Source organism: Euwallacea fornicatus, chromosome 25, assembly GCF_040115645.1.
Source record: "Euwallacea fornicatus isolate EFF26 chromosome 25, ASM4011564v1, whole genome shotgun sequence".
Classification (NCBI taxonomy): domain Eukaryota; kingdom Metazoa; phylum Arthropoda; class Insecta; order Coleoptera; family Curculionidae; genus Euwallacea; species Euwallacea fornicatus.
The window spans coordinates 3,188,975-3,212,462 of NC_089565.1; the positions used below are offsets into that span (position 1 = coordinate 3,188,975).

General features: G+C 33.3%; 3 protein-coding genes across 6 annotated transcripts in view; 2 read left to right on the forward strand and 1 right to left on the reverse strand.

Annotated features, from left to right (window-relative positions):
* Positions 1-6,992: 6,992 nt before the first annotated feature.
* LOC136346936 (leucine-rich repeat-containing protein 70-like) lies at positions 6,993-10,061 on the reverse strand. Its single transcript, XM_066296497.1, has 2 exons — positions 9,801-10,061; positions 6,993-8,472 (listed from the first exon to the last, which is right to left on the reverse strand). Exons 1-2 carry the CDS (start codon positions 9,802-9,804, stop codon positions 7,079-7,081), a joined length of 1,398 nt encoding a protein of 465 aa, XP_066152594.1. The 5' UTR covers positions 9,805-10,061; the 3' UTR covers positions 6,993-7,078.
* A 2,519-nt stretch (positions 10,062-12,580) lies between these two features.
* Positions 12,581-15,084, forward strand: LOC136346977 (apolipoprotein D-like). Its single transcript, XM_066296561.1, has 4 exons — positions 12,581-12,809; positions 14,463-14,596; positions 14,656-14,858; positions 14,917-15,084. Exons 1-4 carry the CDS (start codon positions 12,615-12,617, stop codon positions 15,054-15,056), a joined length of 672 nt encoding a protein of 223 aa, XP_066152658.1. The 5' UTR covers positions 12,581-12,614; the 3' UTR covers positions 15,057-15,084.
* Positions 15,085-18,119: 3,035 nt separating this feature from the next.
* The window catches only part of LOC136346860 (uncharacterized), a 169,932-nt gene continuing 164,563 nt past the window's right edge, over positions 18,120-23,488 (forward strand). For 2 of the 4 annotated variants that reach the window (XM_066296348.1, XM_066296352.1), the window contains exon 1: positions 18,121-18,500. In XM_066296348.1, coding sequence (XP_066152445.1) covers positions 18,463-18,500 — 38 coding nt within the window. In that variant the 5' untranslated portion in view covers positions 18,121-18,462. Of the gene's footprint in view, positions 18,501-23,488 lie in introns of all 4 variants that reach the window. The other 2 variants (XM_066296349.1, XM_066296351.1) reach the window with 2 other exon arrangements.

Below are 23,488 nucleotides of genomic sequence, written 5' to 3' on the forward strand. Positions count from 1 at the left end.
AAATATGGAGTACTGAAATTTAAAACTTTAATTAGATAGTTCATAAATTTCTGTTAGTTCACTCAACTTTTTGTTTAATTGTCCATAGTTTTTCAATTAGCTCATGTGAGCGAAGTGTTGTATGCATCGTAATTTTGTTGTTCTATTATATCTTAGAATTATTTTTATTCACACTTACCAAACTGCATTAAGGGGTAGCATGAAGAGGAATATGACAAATAGTCTAAATTTAGTCATATATACTCTTGGTTGTAAAAGTTCCTTGTTAATATGCGAACATTCTGACTTAAATAAGAAAGTTGCTTCAGAGAGAATTTTAAATGCACATACAAAGCAATCAGAACTTGGGGAAAAAACTATGAATGGGTATTTATATGATAACTTCATCTTTACAAGTGGTCTGTGTGATGTATCTATGTACTTATTTACAGAGCTCTGCCTGTCCACACTTTGAAAATCGTTTCAATTATAAGAAATGTCCAGTAATTTGGATTAGTGGTCTAAACGTAAATAAAGTAAAAGTTTGTCATTACAGGGTATCCGTTGAAAATGGAAAAACCATTGGTATACTGGGTGATACAGGACTTGCTACTAATCAATCGATAACTCTGGTTTTAAAAAAGTTAGAATTATAAAATTGTAGGGATAAAAACAGCATTTTGGTTAGAACATAGAGCACGTTGGAATTTATCATATCAAAAATCATAAATGTCTTTTGATCAATTATATCTTCACGTCATCTGGATAAATTGGCTCAGTTGTATTCATGAATGGCTCGATATACAAAGTGTTTCCGAATGTGGCGCCATAAATTCAACAACGTATTCTAGGCTTCAAAATATGATGAAAATTTCATATATACGTAAATCGAAAGGGGCTTCGTTTTCGATATACGGGGTGTGAAACATTGGTTCCTGAGGATGGTTTTTTTATTAATATTTTCGAAACATTTCGAGATAAATTAATGAAATTTTGTATTTTATTTTAACTTTCGGTGCTCTTTTTGAGTCTCTATGAAGAAATTGTAAAGTTTTCCAGGAATAATATAGCGGTAGCACTTATAATGATTATTAGCATAATTTTTTCAAAAATAGTAAGAGATAAGTATGGATTCAGTTACATGTGAATCAGTTAGACTTTAACGTAGAATCTGAAAATTTACAAATATACAAGATGGTTTATTTGAAATAATAAAATTTATCCAGCTTTCGGCAAAACTGGAGATTCTAACGTACTAAATTAGCACGTTTATTCATCTAGAAAAATTTCGAAAGCTCAACGTTTTTTCACCGAAATAATCGCTGCGTTTGTAATTCTATCGCCCGGTATACAGGATATTTACACTAATATTTATTTATGTTCTAATAATGTAAAAATTAATAATAAAGGTATCGTTATAAACATTCATGTGTTCGTCCAATAACTCTATCATTAGGAAAAATAATACTGCCTATCCAAAGCAAATAATGCTTATTACAGCAAAAATGTGAAGAACGCAATCAAATTTATTACTGCACAGTCGCGTAAAAAATCTGTTGCTTCTACAATTTGCATTTTTAAATAATTCATGTAAAATTGCGCTTCTCTTCGAAAATGTTCTTCTGAGGTTCAATCCTCACATACTTTTTATGAGTTTATTAGTTATTATGTGTATCTGTTTTTAATGAATGTAGATCATGCTTAATAAACACACATAAGAGGTCTTGGTGCAAATCTCCATTTCGTGAGTGCATATGATAATGTCAAAAATCTGCGGTAGACTGTGGAAGTCGGTAAAATCATCTATAACAGGAGTACTAAAAAAATTCGTTAATTTATGAAAACGTGTTATGTATGAATTTAAAAAGTTAGGAAAATTCTGAAAATTCCAAATAGATCTTGTTTTCTTTAGAAACTGTCATTGACCATTTTTTTTATAGCAATAAACAAGAAATATTCAGGAGATTCATGCAAGGGCTAAAGAGTTAAGGAATATCCTCTTAAAATTTGAGCGAAATCAATCGAGTAGTTTTCAAGTTGCAGTGTACTGCGTGGGAAATTTCGAATTTCGAGAAAAACGCGTTTCAAGTTTTAGAGAGAGTAACGCCAAATGTACATATCCATACTTTCGTTAGCTTTCTGCGAAGGGCTCCATAAACACCTTTCAAGCAGATCTTTCCTTGACAAGTCTTTGTATATCGGTAAAATATCAATTTGCTTATCTTACTGAAGAGAAGTGGGTGGTTGTATTCTTCCGGTTCGAGCGTTTCCAGTACTTTCACGCTTCGGTTGACTTGATGCAATCGCACTTTCAGTAAGAAATAATAAAGAAAGAAACTCGAAATAAGTTTCCCAGTTTTTCTAAAATATCATAGAGATGTTTACTTAGTATTTCAAGAAAAAAAGAGTGCTTAAAAGAAATTTTCTATACTTATTTTCCTCCTTAATATTTCAAATTAATCCGATGACATAATACGCCGTATTCCTCAACATGACCTCCACATCGTTATGGGTGCCATGCTGCACCGATCCCGCAATGATCTTATTCTTCTTGTCGATCTTCACAGTAAGTACGCACTCTTGCCATGAAGATGAACGATAATGGGCCGGTCTTCCCGTCCGCTGATGATAATTCTCCACTCTTCGATGTAGGTCTTGATTTTTATCGCCTCAGTTTGCGACTGAATGACAATTATTTCGGTATCCCGGAATTTTCCCATCATGGGTTCCGCTATAAAATTTCTGTAGACGCATATAATTCTCCATTAACTTTAATGACCTTCTTTCGGACGGTACCAATTTATAAAAAGAGGACAGATGGTTTCGGTTTCGCATCATAAATGAAGTATTAGCCGTGTCCTCTAGGGCGCAGGACTCCCAGTAAAGAACTTCCGGTTGTACTTCCACATGGGTAATCCACCCTTCGCTGTTTCGGAAGGAATGACCTGAAAGGCATTGTTCCGTAAAACCATATAATACCATCAGCAGTTGCGGTTACAATTGCCGGATATTGCACTCGCTTTTGTGCAAGTATTTGCATTTATAGTGATTAGTATTGAATGCACTAAATTCTTTTCCTTGCGCTCTTTGAATGCAGGTTATGGGCACCGTGCAATTGCTGGAGAAGTCACGATCTTTAGACCAACACCAATCCCTCCATCCTATCACGGTTTCGTGAAAACCGTTGTAATAATTACAACAAAAATTGCATTTCGACAACAATTATTGTTGTCGAGATTAAATTTCATTTTTAATTTTTTGTATTGCTAGGGGTGTATTTTTTTACCGTCTTGAAGGTACGGTAAATAATTGAATTTCTATTCTTTTGGTACTTTTTTATTAAAAGTACAACAGTTAATGGTTTATAACACAGCTTTGCGACCGTGAAATGAAAATATTATTATTACAGTGGATCTGCTTCAATTATTAGGTACTACTTCTGACAAAGCCACGATAGTTGTTATTATTTGGTGGGAAATAATATTTATATATACAGGATGTTTAAAAAAGATACAGCAATATTTTAGGAGGTCATTACTCGGGTTGTTTTATGAAAAAAAAATCCTATAAACGTAGGTTCAGAAATGCATGATTTCCAAGGTACAGGGTGTTAATTTTTTTTTAAATAGCGATGTTTGAAAATGGTTGTTTCGACACTAACTAGATTCAAATTATTAATATCAATATCAAAATATCATCACTTTAAATATAGCCAAGCCTTTTTTCAGCACTGTATAATAAATAGAGATGGAAACTCGTCTTTTTAATATACTCTATATTTCCTTAAAAATGACGATAAATTGAATTTAAAAAAACCTCAGGATTAATTAGACTTCATATCTTCAGTTCTCAACATTAAACTAATTTGCTCTTCGTGGGTTAAATTTTTCCTGTTCCCAAAATTTTCATCAACGCTATTTGGCACCCTGACCTGTAACTGCCCCATTACACCAATTAAATTATAGGGCTGGTAGCGTCACGTCATATTACAATATATCGGATTCCGCTGCAAGTGCTTCACCGAGGAAGAGTTGCAGCCTTTGATTGATTCTCATTTGTATTTTTCGTAGTGGAGGAAGCTAATGCTGAATTTATATTAAACATATATCTACTCCCGACTATAATGGAATTACTGCGGTTGTTAGCCATAATTATTACTTGCTTCCTGGGCTGCTTACCATCTTTCAAGATGCAATCAAAGTTCAAGTAATTAATCATCATTGAGAAAGGTGGTATATTTCTTTGGATTTTCAAGCTATCCTTCGAATAAGCTGTAAGTTCGAATAATTGCTGGTTGTGAAGTATCGTCTACCTACACGACCTAACCGGGATTGATTATCATGGGTCGAATAAATATAATATTCTTTTCGTTCTGTAAGTATGTCTAGTTCTCCCCAAGTCCAGTTCAATGTTGCTAGTGTTCATGCGTTCAAAGTCATCTCGTTCTTTGGCATTGCCGGAAGAAGCCACCTTAAACATTATTATTTTGAGAGATCGTGTGAATCAAAGTTTTATAGTTATTTATGTACTTTCGTTCGTGGTTTTATGAGATGAATCAATTTATAATAGAGAGCGCTTGCGAGTGAGTTCATAAATCGATGAGAGGAATAAAACCGCATTACATACACATGACATACAACGTTTTATGTCCAATTTCATATTAATTGGTTAATAATTTAACTTTTAAGTCAATATTAAAATACCAATAAAATGCCGTACTTACCCGTTTATAGCTCCATCACTGTTTGATAAGAAGCTCTTTACAAGTAAAATGGAAAACAATTATTATTCTCATTCTCGATATCAGATGAAGGAATACCTGTCGATCAAAAATATTCGATGAGCCGGTCAATTGTTTGGTTAAAGATAAAGAAATGAAAGTTTCTCTAGTAGACAAAGGTAATGTAGTAATAACTAACTGTATCACCTATGAGCAAAATAATTAAGGGCCTTTTATATAATGGGAATTACACTAAAATGAATAAAGACTCGATAGAAATATTAGATTTATAACGAATTTAAAAACATAAAAATAGTTTAATCAGTTCAAAAATATACAATTTAATGTCTCACAGCAGGAAACGCCTATTTTTATGGTGCTTCTAAAATCCAAAAAAATAACATACCTTTAAGACCCATTATGAATAGCATTAACTCACCCCTATCTAGGTGTTTTATCAAATATTTTAAATCTATTAGTAAGGATTACATATCATGGAGCAATTTACGCATTGTTTAAGGACTTATTTTCAATGTGAAAGTGATTATTATCAGCAAAAATCAAGGGTGGCATGGGGATCCCCATTGTGTCTCCCCGTTTGATAAGTTTTTCATGGAAGATTTCGAATATAATCACATTTATAATTAAAATGGAAACCTTTAGCTTTGTGGAGGTACGAAGATAGTTCCAGAAATATCCGACCTAACAATAATAATTTAAAATAAACTGAAAAATATTATGTTATTTCTTAACATAGTCGCCTATGAGATTAACACACTTTTCCTTGCAATGTTCTATGACTTCTATATCCTTTTTAAAGTGAGAAGCTTCGAATGTTTGAAAATGGGCATTAACCTAGAATTCGACGTCTTCATTATTGGCAAAGTTCTTTCCATCGAGCTATTTTTCAAGTTTGGAAATAAAAAATAATCTGATGGGGTAAGTCTGGAGAATAGGATGGTTGTGGAAAAAAAACAAAGTTGATTGATTTTGGTCGTCGCGGTAACGGAAGTATGCGTTGTCTTGATAAAACAAGACTTTTTTCCAAAAGCTACAATAAATTTGTATAATCTCATTTAGGAGGATAGTTTATAAAAATGATCCTATCTGCATCCCAAAAAACTAACGTTGTCACCTTCCTACAGATGGAATTGTTTTCGCCTTCTTTGGAACCGGTTTTCCCTTTGAATTCATTGCTTTGATTGCTCTTTCATTTCAGGTGTGAATTGATGGACCCATGTTTCATCCATAGTTATGAATTGACGTAAAAATTTTGTTTTATTACTGCGCAACTTTGCGAAACACGCCCTTGAAACGTCTTCACGGTGCTGTTTTTGTCAATTTTTCTCATGTCCAATTGTTGGGTCAAAATGCGTTGTCCAGTGGTTTTTGAAATGCTTCTTATGTCTGCTATAATAGGACTTCTAGTACAGTTTTGTGTATTTTCATTATAAATTCTGTAGTGGTCAGATTTGGAGTGTCACCGAGTTGGTCACTGTGGAATTTGTTATGGAAGCTTGTATGACAGCGTTTAAACTGTGTCATCCAATATTTTACAGTTGTTAATGAAGAATTAGATTTTTCCAACGAAATAGAATCTAACTCCACTTTGATATTGGATGGAATAAAATATTTTAAACGAAAGTATCGAATTATGTGTCGACGACCAATTTTTTTATTTTCATAAAATCTCTAATTACGTTCACTAAAACCTGCTTCAAAACAAATACAAATTGACGTAGTCCCTCAAACTTTAGGCATGAGTTTTTTAGAGTTGGGTCTTTGCAATACGAGTAAATTTTTTTAACAAAAAAATCTCATGTCAGGTCGAGTTTTTCTGAGATTATCCTCGTATATTGATGAAAAACAAAAAAGAACAAGATAGAAAGAAGGGAATGATAAATTTCCTTCCTTACATATTTTGATCAAAAAATTATTTACAAAGGTGAGAAACAATTATTTACCGGAAACCAACTCACACAGACCGTTATTTGGACTAAAGTCTGTAACTCGAATTACAGGTAAAATGAGGGAGAAAAGGGAATTTCAGATTGTTTCGCCTAATTTAGATATTCATCTTTTGTACAGTTTAATTAACTGTAAATTTTCTGTTTTCTGTTCTTTTTTCTTAGGTTCTAAAGGCTGTTACAGACTTTGTACTGAAATGCTGAAGAGGTTTTTGAGTCCTTAGTAAAAGGAGAATTTTATTCCCAGTTACTTTTAATTGATAATAGTGTGCAATTGCATCGCTCATCTCAAAGAAGGTAATAGAAAAAAAGGGAATGCCATAGGATATACAATAGTGTTTCTCTATTTGACCACGCAACAAAAACAAAAATAAATAATGAGGTAGGAAATAAAAAGTAAAATTTAAACGTTTTAACAAAACAAAATCGAATAAAAAGTGTACAGAAAGATGTACAATCTAGTAATACTTAAGATCGGTGCACTATCGGTGGAAAAATCAGTTACATTGAGTGAATTATCTGTAGTCATGAATTGTTCTGAACAAACTGTATCGTAATAAGAATTTGTGTCGTTGTAATTGCATGTTGCAGACATGCACAAAGAAATATTCTTTTCTTCGGTAAAGCTATACATATTTGTAAAAAAATCACAGCTAAAGGAGTTATTTGCGAGAACGATTTCTTTGATTTTTGGTATTTTGCTATACAGAAGACTATAGTTAAAATTACTTAAATTATTTAAACTTAAGTCTATTACCCCTAAACTGATTTGTACTTCGTCTTTAGAACTAATCTTAAACTCACTGATTGAATTTTCGTTCAGCCACAAGATATACAAACTCTTCATTTTATCGAAATAACTGAAGTCGATGGAACTGAAATTATTACGTATTAGATCTAATATAACCAACGAATCTAAGCCTATGAAACCATAGGGCTTCACAGCACTAATCTTGTTACCACCTAAATATAGAGATTTGAGGTGTTTTAGACCGTTAAAGGAACTTACTTGGATTTCTTTTAAATCATTTGACCTTAATTGTAAACCTACCAGACTAGTGAGAGGTTTGAAATTATATTGTACTAAAAAACTAATACTGTTGTTATTAAGATACAAGTAATTCAGGTTTCTAAGATTAAGAAACGCATTTTGATGGATCTCGACTATGCCATTATGTTCTATATACAAAATTTTCAAGTTGGTTAAATGATTAAACATTTTATCTTCTAGCTTTTTTAAGTCGTTGTGATTTAAGTATAGATACTTCAAATTCATTAGACCGGCAAATGCGTATGGCTGCGTATAAAATATTTGATTTCGGTTTAGGTTCAAAATATCTAAATTTCCTAGTTCCGAAAATATGTTGTTAGTGAGAATCTTTAGGAAATTTGAACTTAAGTCTAGATGCATCAGTCTCTTTAGTCCAGCAAAACATTTTGGCTCCAAATAGTCGATTCTATTCCCTCGCAAATTAAGCAGTTTGAGCAAAAAAAAGCTGCTAAAGGCAAATTTCCTTAGAGTTAATATTTGGGACTCCTGTAGCTCTAGGAAACTAATGTTATTTTTGGGAAAATGAAAGGTCTTTTCATCGACAATTCCTATAGCACACCTAACGCACTTGATCCAGTGAGTCCTATTCAAGGGTCTTCCGAAATTTTCGAAATATCTAGAATCTACGTTGGTACAAGTGAGTTGAGGCCATTTTAGTGCGCTGAGACCGACCTGGCAAGCATCATCGTTTTCTGGAGTGGTCGTCTGAAGCACGAACATAAGTACCATCGGAGGGAACCATCTTGCCATTATTGCTGTAAGGAAAGACCAGTCATTAGCAGACATATGGTTAATGTAATGTTAAGTGTGCAATCCCGTATGGGAGACTTGTTATACGGTTTGGCCGAGTGACCGTCATTACTTATTTGGTGACTGAACTTTTCTCGTAAAGTGTGGGTAATTTTGCGGAGATGTTTATTTAAACATCACCCCCTATAATACCATAATACTCTTCATGTTTCAGCTGCTTTCAGATAAGAAAGGAATAGTTATTACTAATTTCTGGGGGTAATATATAAAGTGGCCCCGTAATGATTAAACAACGCTTGATCTAAAATTCCTGAACTAAAAATTAGGCAAATTTATCTACAGTGGTGCACAAAATAATAACAGTGTTAACAGCAGTTTTGTAGAGGGTTGATTATTAACTCACGTACACAAGATTGAGAAGGAAACCATTAGAATCCATGGAATAATCCACTTCGGAAGTGAAGCCTGAAGGGAAATAAGTGAAATTTTTTTTAATACTTCTCCAACTTTTGGTTTAGAAGAAGAAAAGAGTATATACAAAATTCATTTGAGCACATTGATTACAGGAAAAGTTTAGATGAAAACTTAAGTGAAAACTAAAGTGTGCGAAGAAACAATAAAAAGTTAGTCTATATTTTACTACTTTTTGTTGTCCAAATGAATGAAATAAATAAATATAAACAATATCTTTCGATGTGGCAAATACGTCTTTTGGAAACTCAAAAAAAGATTCAACAGTTAAAGATTGGTCAGGACTGTCGTCATAAAAATAAAGCCGGAAGTGGGAGTTCGATGAATATTTTGCAAGTTTTTCACACGTTTCCGTGTCGTCATTAAAAAAGAAAAGTAACTTAATAACAACTGCTACAATTAGTGCGCTCAAATGATCAAAAACATACAAATTCAATTCCAACTGCTTAATGTTAAAGAAAAAGTTCTATTTTCTGCTTGACCAATGTATTGGATAATGGTCAAATAATGATAAACAATGTTACGAATTTAACATCCGATTTCGGCAGCAGAAATTGGGCAATGTTAAATTAAAATAAAAACCAGTTTCTCTCCAACAACAAACGTACCTGGTGGTACGCGCTTGCACATTTACGGTACCTTTTCAATTGCGAGCAGGCAATTATTGTGATTGTGGTCCAAGACGCTTTTTGGGACTATAGTGAAACTCTGACAGCTTAGGAGAATTATTAATGAAGACCTTGAGAGATTTAAACGTTTGCGTTTAAGATTTCTCTTTACAGATCCACTATTTAACCGTTTTCATTTTAGGTTGATTTTATATATACTATATATATTTAGTAACTGTTTATATTTTACTTACACATATAAATTTCGAGCAATCCCGCCAAAAGTACCTACGCACCATAAAAAGCTACATATTAGTTAACGGGTTCTGTAATATCCCATTAAAAAAACCACAATATACGCGACGTTCACTGTTCACATAATTTGTTGTTTTTCTCACGCTGTGTTATAATAATACACCGTTTCGCAACTGCCGACAACGAATTGAAGTACCAAGAGGAGCCGATTTTCTCAGTACAAGAGTCGCCACAACAATAATTACAGAACCGTCGACGCCAAAGAACCAGCGCTCACTTTTTAAATGGTCTATAGAGCTTTAAGTTAAACTTATTAGAGAGGTTACGTGGACGCATATTTTGCGTTATTTTTACGTTACGTCTAGAGCTTTTGCTATAAAGAACGTTGAAGACTTAATAATGATGATTGTGGGACACAAGAGAGAACTTTAATGAAATAGCGCAATTTACGAAGTTTGGTAATGACCAGATTGGAAGTACAACACTTTAACTACAATAAAGTGAACTTCGAATTTTCGAAATTTCTTATTAACTTCTTGAGTTTTTTGTAGAAATTTCAAATTTCGTACGCATCTGGAATAGAAATCAATTAGGAGGTCCATTACGGTGAAAACTTGGTATTAACTCTCTCACTATGAGAATAGGCACAAATAGGCACGACTATGAGTTATTTAAACCGGTCAATTTTCATTGTTGCCGTGACAATTGTTTTAAAGTTATACTAAAAATACTTTTTTTAACTTCTTACTTTGAGAGCGAATAGCTTGGTAAACGTTTCTATAACCCCTCGAATTCATATGACTTTTCTGGTCACTTTGAATATGTAATAGATGAAATAAGGGATTGTAATGTGGAAGAATTGACTTCACCACTCCAAGGTAAATTTTGGTTAAGAGAAAATATTGGCAATTTGGAGACATTGAAAAGTTGGATTGTGCTAAGTTATCGATGGATTTGGCTTCTCCACAAATGTCTGTCCATTCCAACACGAAACCCAACTCAAGTGGTCCAATGGGTTTGGAGTTTGGAAGGACTGATGCAAACTCTATAGTTTTCTGATATTTATCGTGTTATAATTTTTGCCAGAAAGCCTTGAGAAATTAAATTACGTGGGCAGATAATAGGAAAAACAAATACGTCTTATTTATTTAGCTCACCTAGAAACACAATATCGCATAAAAATAGGCTTTATTTCCGGCTAAGCAGTAAACCGATATTATTGCATATTAGTTACCTGCTTTATCGTTTCGGTAGTGCATTGTAAGAATTCTCTGCTGTAGGAAGCTCGATATCGGAATATCGCATTTCCTGATGACGACACAAACCACGCAAAAGACTCCATAATATTAAGCGAATTAATTAATTAGTTATCATAGATTCATACATTCATAATCTTCTATTCTCTTTTTTAAACATTCTCTCGTTTGGTATAAAATATTCTTTAGGCGCCTCTAAAGGATTATCCGTGGGCTATGTGCATTCCTACACAAAGCAGTGTTTTTCGATTTTACAGTCTAGAAAAGTGAGGAATTGCCTTCAACAATAGATTATTGCATTCTGTATGTGCATCCCCCGCAACTGTTCTAAAAATCTTTCTGGGAAGGCAATGCAAACCGTGAAGCAGTAGAGATTCCGAATCGAAATCGTGCGAGAGTTGACCTTGGTTGGATTGTAGTGTTACGGCCAGAATGATCCGATACAAAGGGAATAGAGAGCGACTGCTCTAAACCGTAAAGTGAAGGTACCAGATGGTACTATACCACGCGCCTCTAAATTGCCTCCTATTTTAATTTTTTTTACAAATTATTATTATTATTTTTTTAATTTGTTTAAACTTTTCGTTAAAAAAAGAATAAAAATATAAATAAAAATAACCAGACTGTTAGTGAGCACAAAATTGTAAATAAACCTCTTTACTATCATCAAGCAAGTTTTTTCATTATACACGTACTATTTAACTGAGTTTATATTACATTTTTTACCAAATTTATAGCTGTTTTTCTAAAAAATTAATGGTAAGATTTTGCATTTTTATACGCCCTTCAAAATAATTTTGAAAAACCTTTAAGTTGAGGTGTTACTTGACCCATATTTTTTTTTAATTTTCGAATAAAAGAAAATTTGCGACAGTCATCTTTTGCACAAGTTTTTCATATCCAATTGTTCGGTCAAAATGAGATGTATAGTACTTTTTGAAATGTTTATCTTTCAGTACGGTTTTGTGAATTTTCACCGTAGTTTCTAGAGTGGTCAAATCTGGAGCGTTATTAGGCCGGTTACTGTGGAGTTCGAATTAGCAGCTCGTATGACTGCGTTTAAATTATGCTACCCAATATTTTTCAGTTGTTAACGAAGGACCAGATTCCCCCAGAGCAGAATCCAACTCCGCTTTGATGTTGGATAGACTAAGACCTTTCATATGAAGGTATTGATTCACATATTGATGGTCAATTTTTCCATATTCACACAAAAGCTCTAAATGCGTTCATTAAAAATGCCTCTAAATCAAATACAAATCAACGTAACACCCTTAAACTTTAGATGTAAGTTTTTTAAGGTTAAGTTTTTTTAATATAGCCAAATATTACAACAAAAAACTCGCTATCTATATGTCAGGTCGGGTACTTCTGGCACTATCCTCGTATCTACATATGCAAGCATTACTTCCTTCTCTGTATCAGTCGAAATTTGCAGGTAATCTAAATACCAGATACGGATATATGTAAACAAAAACAGTTTTCAAACTTCTAGGTAAAAAGTCCAACTGTAATAGTAAATTGAGTTAGAGTTCATGAGTCAAAAATCGTACATTAATGCTAATCAGATGCATTGATTGTCATGCGTGTTTCAAATATGATGATACGTCAGTTGTTGTTCGTAAAATGGTGGGCCTGGTAACCGGTTGGCTAATTCTGGTCATTTTTGACGCAGTTCTACAACCCGTCCTTATGTACGGTTTAGGGGCATGTCCGAGGATTGGCTATATGGCAAATTTCAATGCAAGTTTGGTAAGTTTTAGTTAGAGCAATGAAAGCGACGAAATCAAAAGTATCTAGATAATATTCATTTGATGAGTTTTCTTAATGAACCTTCCTTCTCTAGGTACAGAAATGAATTTTGACCTCATATTGTGTAGATAATTTAAAGTTATGAACTACCTGCCTATAGTTGATAACATTTAACAATATTTTTGTGAGTGGCTATGAAAATTTGGCATATACCCCTTGTAAATACGACAGTCAAATAGTATATTATTTCACTAGCGGCTAAATTGACTCTTTTTGTGCCGCGTCTAGTAACTGCGCGAAGCACCACGGAGACCTTTTATTTTGCATAACATGTACTTTTTTAATTTTATTATTTTATTATTATGTATACTATTAAAAATATAAAAAGAAAAAAAGTCAATTAAAAAAAATTCTTCTATTACGCATCATAAGTATCAAAGCAGTTTCCTACGCCAAGATTTGGGTTTTCAGGACATTTTTCACAATAAGACAAGCTTATTTTGTAACAAACTCTACAATGTTTTTGAGAGTTTGATTTTTGTTGCAGTGTAAACTGCACAATTTGATCCGTGTGGTCTCGTTTACTTCCATCTGCAATATTTTTTCTAATGTCGACGTCCTATAATCACACAATAAAATATTGATTTATGAGAATATTTTTAGATATTCGAAGGTATTAATTATGTACCAACCTGTATGTGCGCTCATTCGAGCAATGGACAATCCATAACGGAAAATAAACTGCAAATCTACACATGGCACGGATCCGTGTCATGCGCACTGAGGCTAAAACACATGCATCGCGAATCCGTGACGTGCACACTCGATGGGTTTGCTATTTTTTAGCTCTTAATTTTGAGCTGCATTTGGCCCAAAACTCTCTAAAATACGCAAACCCCTGAAATGTAACTTTTATGGTTGTGTGCTGTCTTTTTTTGGTTATTTGATTCTTTTGCATCTGCTGATTCTAGTAGGATAAAGCAAGTAAACATCATTGTCAAACGAGAAAAATCATCATTGCATTTATAAGTTGTTTCTGAGCCCTAATTGCATATAAAGTTTCCCTTCAGGGCCATAATGTTATTTCTATTATATCAAACAGTTTTTCAATTTGATTTATATGAATGTGACTTTACTTAATGGATTGAATTAATACACCATTCATTTATTCCTGGTAAAATTAATAACATAAATCAGCGAGGTATTTAGAAGAACGTAGTTTCAAGCGAATTAAATTTAGCTTCTCATCCATCTGAATGAGGTTGAGTTATGAGGGGGTTAATTCTTTTGAAACAATCACAAAATTCATCGAAGTTGATTAGCATTTCTGACAATTGATTTGTGGTCGATGGTTGGTAAAATACATAATCTCCCATATGATGATCATGCATTTCACTAGTCTAGAGATTACCTGGCAGGAGTAAATGATGCTCGTATTGCCTGTATTTGTTCTTTTCGAAGTTAGTTTGATTATATTTGATATAAATATTTTTGAAATAGTAAGTCACAACTATACCTATAATTTTAAAAATCATTTACTGACAAATTCGTCGCACCCAAGGGTGCCAGACCACCAATTGGACGTAACATGACCAGTTACGCAACCATTGTTAAATGATACAAACTTTATAGTGATTTTTTATATGCTTTAAGTTGACAGGACATTGGTATGAAATCGAGCGTTCTTTCTACGTTATGGAGTTAATTTCAAGTTGTGTAAGCGTGGACATAGAAGAGAATAACTTCAAAGGACAGTTGGATGTTTATGTGAAATCAAGAAGTAGAGTGTAAGTTTCGGATTATTCTGTTTTGAAAAAATTGCTTTTAAATTCTTTTTTCTTTAAAGATCTGGTATCTTCTCTATTAGTGAAGGAACCGCCTCCCCTACAAAAAAAGACCCTAGCATATTTTTGTACAAAATTATCAGCAAACTTCCCAGGGTCATAAATAGGTACCTTCCAGGAGCGGGTTATTACCAAGTGGTTAATACTGATTACAACCATTACACAATTTTATATTCTTGCTCGAACTTTCATCTTTTTCACACGGGTAAGTATCTATTTACGTTTTTAAAAAACAGGTAGAGGAAGCATAAGTTTCCTGACAGATTTGGTCTGGATTTGGGCTAGAAATAAGGAAATTGATGCTGAATTACGAGCAAAAATTTACCAGATATTGAGTAGAAACCACATAGATCCTGAAAGACTCACGTTGCCTAAGAACAAAAATTGTACCAACGATTATTAGTGATTAATAAAGTGTTTGTTTTTTTTAAGCTTGAGGCTCTATTTTACATAAAAATAGCTATTTATGCAACTAGTTAGCAAATGCATAGTTTTATGTATCAAGTGGAATTCTGCAGGCACGACGTAAAATAACATTTGCTACTAAGTTTCATACATGATTTTGTCCTATTTTGCTATATGATAGAAAAATTCTATGAAAAGGATATACAGGATAATTTTTTACAAACTGTCCACTCATAAAAATCTTAAAGACTATTGTAATAGAAAAAAATTACAAAAATACGTAAATATTTATTTTTTATAAGCAACCTTTAACCTAGAAATAAATGTGTTGGTACTCACCCTCACACTCCCACACACTTCCACTTAAAAAAATTAAATAAGAACACCCTTCCTGTGACACATCAATGAATAGCTAAAATCTTTCTGAAAACAATTTTGTATGTATTTTTGCTTTTTAATTTGTTTTTTTTTACCTTTTAAAACTACTACACCTTACCATCCTCTAACTGTCTATTATTGCATGGAGTACATCGGTTGTCAATTTGAACATTTGTTTGAATAATTAATAAAACTTCAGAATTTAAATCTTACGTTCAATTTTTTTATTCCACGTATTCAAATAAAATAAAATAATTATTTCGATTATACTTGTTAACTGAGAATGATTAAATGAAGGTATCTGCTTTCATTATATAACTAGTTGGGATAACAAAATCAAAAAAGAAATTATGTGTAAATGCTGGAAATGCTACAAACGCGTTTGTAATTACTGAATTCACCATTATGTCTTGAAAAATATATTTCCCTAAAATTCTACCGAAAAAACTGGAAAAACTTTCCGCTTGAGTTTTGGGTCCATGCATAATAGGGTACTTTATAATAGAAAAGTCTTGTCTCTGGTTTAACAAGAAAAAAAACTAATTTCAGGACGCCAGGAACAGTCAGTACATATGCGGGATATCTTGGTTGGTATATTGTGTTGAAAAAGGTCTTTTGGTACTCTGTGAATAATATTCAGTCAATCATGCTCAACTTAACTTGTTACCTAAAATGCCCCAAGTTACCCTAAAATAAATAATCGGCGACGTCTACTAAAATTTTGCGAATGTTTTGATCGAAAGGACACTCCATTTCTAATTTTTGTTCGTCACTAGTAGGGTATTATAGGGTGGTTGATGATATAACTCTCTCTGATGGGCTGCTATGCATTATTAGTGTCCCTATGGCATCAGAGATGCGTCATTCTCCGGTGCATATAAGATGTAGGAGGGCGCAGCCATAAATTAGTGTCTTATTTATAAAAGGAAGGCCTCAACGGTACTATAAAAAAATGCTATATAGAGTTCTTTTAGATCATTGTGCTTTGTTTCACATTTATAAGAAAATCCAATCAAAGTCAAACAGGTTAGATTAGGCTTACTTCAGGCAAAGAAATTCAGATCACTTCAGGATTATAAAAAATATAATGCACTGAGTAAAATTTTTAGAAACTTACATAATTATTATATGCAACCTTCTGTCAAAAAAATGATTCAAGATGGTGGACCAGCACCATTGTGAATGTAATCACTCAAAGTTCTTGGTGAAAGTACCTCAGTGAAAATGCGATCCAATTTTGAATATTATCATGTATACTAGGAAATGTGTCACTTTATTTAATAAAATGACAAATGAGAAAAGAAAAACACGTTTTTGGTTCGGTCTTCACTTACACAAGCAAATTAATCTGAACAATTTCAGGGTATTAATTTAAAGCTTTTTTCATTTTTGGATGGTCATATTAAACAACGGACGGTACTTTGGCTATTAGTAGCTATCGAGAGAGCTCTCAGTGCTTTTTACGTCTGAATACGATCTTATACTCACAGATATTCGCATAAGTACTTTGACACACAAATGAGGCGTAAAAAAATTAAGATAGCGACGTGGCGCTTTATTGCATCTAAAAATGAGTGAAATGCTTTTCAGTCTGACAGCGATGTCGATTTAAAGTTTATTGAAGAAAATAGCTACATGAAACTTGATAGTTAATTCGAAGAAAAGGCCTATTTAAAAGAGCTTTAAAAAAAATTAAGAAATTAAGAGCTTATAGGAAAGTAGCAATTTCCTTAAAAAGCTTAACTCACACTTGCGAAAGAATAATCACTTTTTAAACTTTTTGAAAATTTCGTGAGTGGTCAATGATAAATCGTAATGATTGAAGGTCTCACTAATTATGAAGTCCATGTTTAAGAAACTTATTATAGAAATTGCAAATGGTGAATTGGTGCCATTTTGAAATTGAGGGTCAAGTGATATCTTATTGGAAAGCGCTATAATTATGCTATCGATGACTCTGAAAACTATTACTACCATATTGCTTAAGCAAAGTGGCGGATATGAAATTGGATTTCTAATCAGGTTACACTCATGTTTATTAAACACAATGGCGATAACAAATTTTGCGCCAAAACAGTTATAGTTGAGCGCGTTTTTCGACATTCACATAAATTATGTATTGAACAATTCAAATGGCGAACAGGTGCCATTTTGAAATTTAGGATGGAATAACATCCCACTGGGTAGCGAATTCAGAATATTTTATCGTAAGCAAAACTTTTAGCATTATTCTAATTAAACAACATTTAGTGTATTACAAATTTGTCTTTTAATGCACTTAAAGCCATATTTATTAAAGAAAATGACGCTAAAACGTTTAAAAGACTATATGCGTATTCATACACATACAGATAATGGCGACTTCGAAATTTAAAATGGCGGATGAGTATCACTTTGCAGTAATATGTCATTGAAAAGTGCCTCTAATTTTGGTGTCCAATACCAATCAGAAATCTTCGAATGTCATATCGATTTAACAAGATGGCCGCTGTTACATTAATTTAAGTAAAAATTCCTTGGGCCAAAAATGAATAAAGAATCAATTAATGGACTATGTTGCCTTTCTGTGCCCGAAACACATATTTTTTTACACCTGTGATGCACATCCGCGGCTTTTCAACTCTGCGCGCCGCAACTGCAATCCATTTCGACTGCGCCAATAAACGAGCATGTAGCTGCATCACGTGACCGTTGAACAGTCCGTAGACCGTCGACTGTTTATTTTCAGACACAGCATCTTGATTACGAACCGTGGAGTAGGTGCGAGTTACGAGACCGTGTGTTTTGTTTTCCGACCTCGTCGTCGATATCTCGGAAACATTTAAAGCTTTTTTTTAAAGGAAATTTTCAATAGTTCAATGCTGCTATCGTAAAATGGTGACGACTGGATCATGATTTTTACCAAGCTTTTGAATATATTTTATTGAAACAATAAATTCGTTGTGTTACTTCTGAATGCACTTGAACTACTTTGGGATTGTGTGTGGCTGCTGCGTGACCGTTTCAAGTGTGGATTCTAAGGAAAAATGTTAGGGGTGTTGAAACGGCGCTGGAAACCAAAAAGGTAGATTTCTCAGACTTATGACAAGTCTGCGTATTTTTAGTTACGGCCTTGAACAAACGAACGTAAAATGTTTATATATATTCGAAAATAGAATCATTTCGGAAAAATATGATGGAATTAAAATTTTTTCAAAGCATTCAGTTACCGACAAAAAAATGATAATAACGAATCACTTCCCTCGTGGGGGAAGTAATTCGTAAATTAAAAAGTTGCCTCCATTTTTTAATCAAATCTGACCCAAATCTATTCCAACCACGATAAAACTAAAATTAATTTCCAAGCCCGTTTAGACTATTCTAGGCCATTCTGGCACAGTATCGATCCAGGAACGTCACATTCAATGCCACCCGCCAGGGCATGTCAGCTGTTCTTCTGTTGATCGGCGAAAGGCCGGGAGTTATCGATCTTTGGTCTAAATTGTATGATGGAATACACTTGGAATTTTACGGAACACTAAAAGCCAACTTAATGAAATTTCCTTCATAACGGCATCCGAATGCGGCAATTCCCTTAATTTAAAAAATTACTACTGCAATCAGACTTAGACGGAAGATTGATGTTATTGTGAGTTCTAATTAAGATCTAAGATTTATGGACGTCTTTCGAATTGTTCTTTGGGTTTGAAGAAATAATTTTGATCATTTAAGATAAAGCCTGTTTAGTTACGGTAAAGGTATCTTTATGTCCTAAGATCGGTTATAATTTCAAAAGTCAATTATTTTGACGATGGTAATTATTTTTCTGGTTTTATCTTATCATAAGAGCACTTGAGCTGCACAAGCACAAGCCAATTATGACCTACTTTGTGATGTACCTTGTTAGAACAATTATAAATTGCCCACAGTACGTTACATTTTTATTTAAATAAAGTAAATTCTTCTGATTATTCCTTTCGGTTCTAAATTGTCCCTCTCCTTTTTTTTTACTCTTTACCAAATGATTAGTTTTTAAATATTCTAAAACAACATTAAATAGGACAAAAAAACTATTTTTTACGTGTTTGCGTCACGGGTAATTCAAAATGGGCGATTTTTTTAAATTTTAACATGGGTCAAGCAATATCTAAAATTAAAAATCTTTCAAAACTATATCAAATGCTGCATTGCGATTTAAAATCCATTTATAACTTTTTGAGAAAACCAGGTACAAATTTGGTAAAAAAATGTAATACAAATCCAGTTAAATAAGTAAACAATGAAAAAACTTGTTTGTGGATAGAAAATTGGTTTGGTTTAGATTTTGAGCTTACAAACAGTCTCTAATTAAAAAAAGAAATAAATAAAAAGAAGAAAAAGGTAAACAAAAATACCGAAAGACTGCTTGTGAACACAAAATCGAAAATAAACCAATTTCTTATCAATAAACAAATTTTTTCATTATATATATACTATCTAACTGAATTTACATTATATTTTTTTATTAAAATTGCACCTTTTTTCTCAAAATCTAATCTATAAAATTTGATTCGCAACACACAATTGGATGTATTTTGAAAGTTCTTTAATTTGAGGTGTCATTTGACTTATGGTCCAATTTTAAAAAATCAGCCATTTTATGCTACTGACGACGTAAGCAAGTAAACATACATCAAATGATAATATTTTTAATTCTATGTAATGCTCCCTTTGAATAAAAAAAAATAGCTAAATAGAAAAAACTGAGCGATGGTAATAGGGAAATACGACTCAAAATGATCCTTGGGATTGGTAGATACAAAAAGTTATTGAAGAAACATGACATTGTCGAGAAGGATTTGGGAAGTTTTCATGCATAAAAGGATGTAATGATCTAATGAACTGCACTAAAATGTCGTCGTTAGATACCTCCTTCGTTCAATTTGTGATAGCTACCCAAGAAACCTTTCGAAATCCCTACACACAACTCGATTACACCAATGTCCTACTTTGGATTTCAATCGAGTCGATCAACCTGAAATTTGATTACAGGAAATACGGAGCAAACATTAACACAAACAAAACCGTAGGAAGCTTTACAAAAGTTCAGACATTGTACTGTCAACAAATGAAATACCTCTTAGGATCCAAATGAAGCACTTTCGAACCATATACAATGGTAGGTATTTCCGTAACTACAATGCCGGCACACATTCATTAAAACAGGGCTAAAACCAGCCGATCCGTGGGCAGAAATTATGGACACGCGAAAGAGTTATGTAACCCATGGTGCATTCGTCTTAATAATATGCCCACACGCAATTACACAAATGTGCGATATATGGTTGAGGTTTTCTGTTATTTATCGATTTCTATTAGTTTAATATGAACGTGGAAATTTATGATTTTGATTTCGCCATTCATACGAGTCGTGATCGGATTATTTAGTTTAACATTGCTAAAATGGTAGTAATAAGAGATTTAAGTTTTCACTCGTAACCAAACGAGGTAAAATTCTCTTGGAACCCAACTCCTTTCTCAAACAATGAACGGTAAATTATTAAAATCAACACGTTGTATGACTCGACAAACAATCGAGATTTAGTTTATAATGGAGGCATTCTTTGGTGCACTATTGACAAGACATAGTAGGAACAGGGCGTTGACACAGTCACTGATAAATACTTGTGGTCAGGAACAATTAAAGCGAGCTAATTAGCTCGAATTAATCACAGTGCTTCGATAATTCGGTCTATCGCACACGCGAATGTCTGGGCGTAAGCATACAGAATGATCCATTAAGAATTTACCTCTCATCTAATTTCTCTGTTTTCGACATTAGGAGAAAGAGTTACATATCATTTTAGTCCAACAAAAATGAACGGTTTTTTCTATTAAAAAATGACTTCTTCGTTATTGTAATACGTGATTCTTTGAAAAAAATTTCGGATTTTTCCGCGGTCCCGAAGTCTCTGTGAGTGTTCCACAACCTTCGAAATACACCTTTAAATTTGCATGATTTCAAATATCAATAATTTCTCCTTCTTCTCAGAGGGCAAAGAGACCTATCTTAAAATCTACTTTTAAAATGAAGGCGGGTCCTGCTTTCAACTTTTTTCGAATGGGAAAAATAAAGGAACTAGATGAGGGAGGGGGGGTAATTGTCAATGCGTCGCCCTATACATGTAGAGAGAATCGCCATGATGTGATTCATAAATAGGTGCTTGTATAACTTTTATTATTGTAACATTATCAAAATTTTCCTATGTAACTTTTGTAAAAGTGATAAGCAATTTAACGCAACAAGGCGCCACAAATATTTAGTGGATTTATCCAAATATATGACGACAAACACAACTTGATAAATTGGAATTATCTTTTTTTTCGCGGTGGTATATTCGCATCTAATCACTTGTCATTTTGATTATTCATTTGGATCATTCAGCTTAATGCATCTAATTATTACTACGACAAAAGTAAAGTTCTCGTCCCGAGATTCGCAAAATGTAATAGTTGGTGCCATAAGTCAGTCTTCAGTTTGGTTACTTTGTTTTTCGCAGTGTTATTTTAAGCTTGAAATGCGTATCTTTTAACATGTGAAAATAGCCCTTTACAGAAATCACATTCTGAGAAGTGGCACCAGTCCTTGTCTTCTAATGGCCAGGATTCACTCTAAGGTTTTCTCGGTCGTATATGGTTCTGTGATGCCAGGTGTTTCGCAGACGAGAGTCGCCCGAGGCCCCGAACATACATATAATCATAATATGTGTAATACATCATATAAACATATAATCATAGGAAGTTCACTTAGGCGGATGCTTTGATCTAGTCAGATCAAAAAGCATAGCCGATAGAACCCAAAGAGGGCAAGCATTCACAACTCTCTCGCTTATTTCACTCACTCTTCACAGATGAGGGTAGTGAAATTGTCGAGGGAGTACTCAGACGTTTGTAAACTCTCTACGACTTTATATGTCCAGCGTTCGAGGCGTTTATCCACTAAAACACCTCGTCGTTATTCCTTCTTTCCCTTCATCCGCTTCGAAACTGTCCCTTGGAATCAATCATTGGGGACGTGAGGGCTAATATTGACAAATACGAGGAGGTCGAAGTGAGACACTGTTGATAGCATGTGTTGTCTGTTTCTTCCTGATATTGCACAATACGTTACAATAAAATTTCCGTGTTTATTTATCCTTCATTATTCTTGCAAATAAGAACTTTTTCTGCTGATTATCTATTTCTGTTTACAGAGCAACTCTTTCAGAGCTAAAACTTGAACACTAAAAAATACAATACTCTGGTTTTGAAAATGCATAGAGTGTTCTTGTTTTAACCTACATAACTTTAATAGTGTATTGAACATATAATTTGACATATAAGCCAGCGTTCAATAAGGTTTACTCTGGCAGACACAGCGGCTTCAATTTTGATTTAAAAAACGGAAAATATAAAATTTCTTCAAAAAGCGCTAGAGAATCTTTAAAGAAATTTTGGAGGTGTTGACGACTATAAACGACATATATGTATTATTGGGAAAAAATATTTTTTTAGCTTTTCAAGTGGCATGCAACACGGATCGAAACTTCGAAATGAAAGAAGAATACATAATTAATGAAAAAATTATTGCTCTTTTGGATTGTGAATCAAATTTTATGTTAGATATACAGGATGAAACGTTATTAACTGTAAATTTTGTTAAACTGGCCGTAAGTGACGCCTCCTATTAGCAACGCGAAAATTGCAAAACATATCTTATTTGTCACCTAAAAAACATAACTTTGTAAATTTACATGTGTGTAACTTAGATATTTTCAGAATAATGGAAAAAAAGTAATACAAAATTTACTTTGAACACCTTGTGGATATCCTAAATTATCAAATTTTAGATAAGGCATATTTTCTCCAATCGTCATCATTTGACGTATAGTATCCGCAGCTTTTGGTAGTCCGATAGTTTTTAAATCACTCCGAATATAATTTCATAAACGCTGGAATTTGTCCTTGAAAATTCCACTGCTTCTACCTCTTGCCTCGCGTACCCTCTAAAAGCACCGAAAGTAATCACTTTGTTTATGTAATACTTTAGCGTCC

Excerpts from the sequence above, each read along its gene's own strand:
- LOC136346977 (XM_066296561.1), top strand. The coding sequence starts at position 12,615 with ATGCTAATCAGATGCATTGATTGTCATGCGTGTTTCAAATATGATGAT. Across the intron at positions 12,810-14,462 it reads CAAATTTCAATGCAAGTTTG|TTGACAGGACATTGGTATGA; the intron begins GTAAGTTTTAGT and ends ATATGCTTTAAG. Across the intron at positions 14,597-14,655 it reads GTGAAATCAAGAAGTAGAGT|ATCTGGTATCTTCTCTATTA; the intron begins GTAAGTTTCGGA and ends TTTTCTTTAAAG.